General features: G+C 52.3%; 1 protein-coding gene across 1 annotated transcript in view; it reads right to left on the reverse strand.

Moving 5' to 3' along the window:
* Window positions 1-4,389, reverse strand: part of XYLT1 (xylosyltransferase I) — a 94,044-nt gene that overhangs the window by 15,364 nt on the left and 74,291 nt on the right. The window contains exon 8 of the mRNA XM_012731653.1: window positions 3,397-3,573. Coding sequence (XP_012587107.1) covers window positions 3,397-3,573 — 177 coding nt within the window. The remainder of the gene's footprint in view (window positions 1-3,396; window positions 3,574-4,389) is intronic.

The raw sequence follows: 4,389 nt of genomic DNA on the forward strand, positions 1-4,389 counted from the left end.
TGTGTGAACAGACTCGGCAGAAGGGGCGCTGTGGAGCTTCTGCACTTCTGGTGGGCTCATGGCGAATGACTGAGCCAGTCTCTGTGGAGAAGTTGGGGGAATCTTTACCCAAAAAACTTCAACGTGGTCATCATGCAGTATTTGAGAACCACTCACACAAATCATGGCAAGCAAACTGAGCCCAGGGAGGGAGAGGCGCTTATCAATGACAGAGGTTGGTAAGATGGAGAGTTGCGGATTAAAGAATAAAATACTAAATACGTGTTATCTGCTCGGTCTTACACTACGGTCTGGGGCAAAGACCAGCAAGCTTTCAGTAAAGGGTGAGATAAATATTTCTAGCTTTGCAACTTCTCCAGTTGCTAGCGAGAAAGCAGTGGTAGAGCAGGAGGCAAATGGGCGTGGCTGCGTTCTGGTAAACACTATTTACAAGCTGCAGTGGGCTGCATTTGGCCTGGGGGCTGGAGTTCGGTCCCTGGCTTAGGGCTCTGAAAACAAATAAAACACAGTTCCCTCTGCTCTGATCACAGTGATTACTGACTTTAATTTGCATCTCTTCAGTGCTTAACCCTAACCCTAAATATTATAAGATGTAAAAACCACATAAAGTCTTTCCACTGCCATAACAGTACATTTGCTAGAATGCATAATAAAAAACTTTTAAGTCCAGGGTGGACTAAGAAATGCAGTTTGATGAGTAAGTCGTTGATAAAATGACCTCACAGAGCAGCTTCGCATCAGCCATGACCCCTAGCCAGTCCCACATCTTTTGGGTCACTTAATGTAGGTGCTATTTCCACTGCCGGGGATTAAGGGCGACAATAATGACAGTAAAGCTTCTGAGCAGATACTAGCCACAAGCATCGTGTTTCTGTCATTAGTTCAGATCCCAACATCTCTGCAAAGCAGGCACCACATTGCAAAGCAGTCTACAAAGTAGGTACCACCCTGCAGATGAGGAAACAGTTCAGAGAGGGGAGGTGATATGCGTAAGTTCCATTGTGCCAGCTGAACCCAGATCTGATGACCCTAAAACCCAAGATCAAATGCTAAAGGAGTAAGTTGGCCCCGGCGACAAAACCCCCCGGCATCGCTCTGAACACCCTATCACCTCTTTGCCTTGGCAAGCCCTGGGGCCCCCTGTATGTGGTAAAGGGGTCACGACAGTTTCCTGCAGTAGCACCGGAAAGAGCCAGACCAGCTGGGTTCAGGTCTTCACTCGGCTGCCGTATTCTGTCCTTGGGCAAGTCACTCAGGGCCTCAGCTTCCTCATCCCTAAAATATTCCTAAAATGGGTCCAGTAACCAGGAGTCCAGTGCTGTGTCTACACAGTGTGAGCCGCGATCACTAGTGGCCACTGTCACTGCCGCCGTGGCCTGCTGGTGGGGGCGCCTAAGCCACTTTTTTCTGCCTGCGATTCTTTGATCATAGCTGGATCTGCTAAAAGGGCACATTTCTATTTTTATCATCTCTTCCTCTGAGTTCTTTGAACAAGAACTCCGAGTTCCTTACAGACATCCGTTTCTTGATTCTACACGTTGGGGGAGATTCTTGATTTTTGTTTACTGTGGGGAAAGAGCTGTGAGCACATGCCAGTTCCCTGTTCTCCCATCTTGAGCGGAGACCACGCCATCCCAGAATGCCGGGTGGGAACACAAACACGGCCACCAGCAGCGGCTGCAGAGGGGCGGTGCTCTCAGGACTGTGGCCACTAACTTGTCCTGAATATGAAGCACCATGGAGACAATGGCGAGAGGCTGATCTTCTACCCAAGTGGGAATTTATTTTTTCCTTTTGAATAGGTCGAACAGCCCTCCTGCAACCCTCTTTCTGCTCAGCAAATCCTTTCTGCACGGACAATGGAGCTAAAATGTCAGGGTCATGCCTAAATGTACATGGGGCTGAGGTTTCCGTGGGGCGTTTTCCATGTGCCACCACCCAAGCCTAAAAGCATTCCTATTGCAGCAACCGCTTGTGGAGGCTAAGACCCATGTGGGCAGGAGACCAGGGTGGCAGTGGGTCTGGTGGAGAAAGCCCGGAGCTGGAAACACCTGTGCATGCACCACTGGTACCTCAGTTTCCTCACCCGTGCAATGGGGATGAAGCGAATGCCTCCAGGCAGCTACCCCTGTGCTTTTCAAACACAAATAGCCTCCCTGGGGCCTGGGATCTTGTTAATGTGTGAACAGACTCGGCAGAAGGGGCGCTGTGGAGATTCTGCACTTCTGGTGGGCTCATGGCAATGCTGAGCAGCCATGGCCTCCCCCGGGGGTTTCAGTTCTGTGCCAAGGTGAGCAGCCAGAGCCAGGGGACCCGCCAGCGCTACTGTCCCTGCCCATCCCTATAGGGTGCCTCTACTGCCCCTGGGCGACTTGCTTAATTGTGTTCTAGTATCTGTGCTCTGGCAGCTCAGGCCTGCATGTGGCCAAGGATCGAGCCTGGGGGCTGGTTTGGAGGGAGCAGGAATAATCAGGCAGGATGAAGAAGTTGTCAGCCGGGGTTGGGGAGGGGAGGTGGGGGAAGCAGACAGAGCACCCCTCAACTCTGCCTCTGTCTCCCCTGGACTGAAAGTGGTCAGGCCAGGCAGGCGCTCATGGCGGCAGTGACACTTCTGCCTCTTAATACTCTGGTAAGTGCAGAGGGTGGCGGTTTCCAAGCCCAATTCCCCAAAGTGTACTCATACACTAAGCATCAAGTTGCTGGGCCTTCCAGGAGGTCATGAGCTCCTCCCGTGATGGAGTTTATCCCCAGTGGACATTTGGTGATGTCTGAGGACACCTTCGGTTGTCATGAGGATCTAGGGGCTAGAGGCCAGGGCTGTCTACACCCTCCGCAAACACAGGGCAGCAGGGCCCTCGCAAGAGCCACCCAGACACCAGGCTTAGGGCGCTGAGCTGGAAAAACTAACTTAGACATACTTGAGTTTGTGCCCAGAAATATGTTCTGAACAAGTATTTCAGAGAGTTCTGATGGACCGAGCAGCACAGAGAAATGTTCACGAGCACGGCTGAGCTGTGCGAGCCTTGCATGAAGTTGCTGCCCTTTCTCCATCTCAGCTTCCCCACTGCTGAGTGAAAAATGTATTAGTAACATTATAATCACTGTAATACGCTACATATGAATACTATATAATAATGAAATTACATTTACATGTATCTCACATACATACGTCCCTTAAGGCCATTGTGGGCTAATGAGCCCACTGCGGCAGAGTGGCCAGAGCGCCCTGGCGTGGCGTCGGTGGTCAGCGCACCCTGCTGCCGTGACGTGCTCACTCACTGTCATCAATAGCAGGGCTGGGAACTGCGGAATCAGAGGACCCACAAGCCTGGCCTTGGGCGCTGGCAGAGGTCGGCTGGCAGGCGGCTTGGGGCTGGGGGGGCCCAGCAGGCTCACCTGGAAGCGATGGAAGTCCTGCGGCTTGAAGTCGTTGGGGGAGCAGCCGCACCAGTCCACGATGTGCTTGTATTGGCACTTGCAGCCCAGCTTGCGGTTCCAGTTGGTGACCCGCAGGTTGTTGTCCACCATGGTGTCACAGTGGGGGCTGTTCTCCAGCACAGTGTGGAAGAAGGACTGTTGGGGAGAGAGGGTCCTAGCCTGAGACCTCACCCAGGCACCAGTCACCCTCCAATGAGCCAGGAGGGAGGTCCTTCCCTGGGACCTCCTCCCCTCCCCCCTTCCCCACCCCCACAACTGTGAGGGAAACCTCTGGAGACTCCTCTGTTCTCTCTTTGCAAATGGGGTGACTCACCATTTGGTCCAATTCAGAGAACACCCAATGTTTTGTCTGGAGTGCTTGGTTCTGCTTAAAAGTCTACTGTTCTGATTGTCTCTTTAAGATGGTTCTTTAGAGTGCCTACAATCTGACTTCAAGATGTCTCAATAGCTAGGACAGCTCAGTAGAGAGGCAAAGTCCCTCGGTGTATGTGAACACTTGGGACACAGAGAATATGGGGCAGTGTTACCTTGGGAACCTTGCCCAAAGGGCTCTTGCTCTACAAATACCCGCATCTGAAACCAGTTCAGGTCTGAGACAGCTTGAGATTTCACCTTGGGGTGAGGGAGGCCAGCTAAGCAGCCTGGGGCTGGAAGCCTTCAGCCTTCATCACCCAATGACTGTGACTACAAAGGGTTCTGTCCATGGTGCTGAACTAGGTGCCACCGATTCTCCCTAATCCTACAACTTGTCAGCTTCTCACAGAAATCTGAGAAAGTGTTGAGTGAAAACAGAGAGGAGAGATATGGATACAGCTGGAGAAAGAGAGGGGGAGTGGGACAGGGAGAGGGAGAGGAAAGGGGGGGAGAGGGAGAGGGGGAGAGAGAGAGAGAGAGAGAGAGAGAGAGAGAGAGAGAGAGGGACAGGGAGAGGGAGAGGAAAGGGGGGGAGAG

Source organism: Condylura cristata, unplaced genomic scaffold (assembly GCF_000260355.1).
Source record: "Condylura cristata isolate star-nosed mole 26May11 unplaced genomic scaffold, ConCri1.0 scaffold00032, whole genome shotgun sequence".
Taxonomy (NCBI): domain Eukaryota; kingdom Metazoa; phylum Chordata; class Mammalia; order Eulipotyphla; family Talpidae; genus Condylura; species Condylura cristata.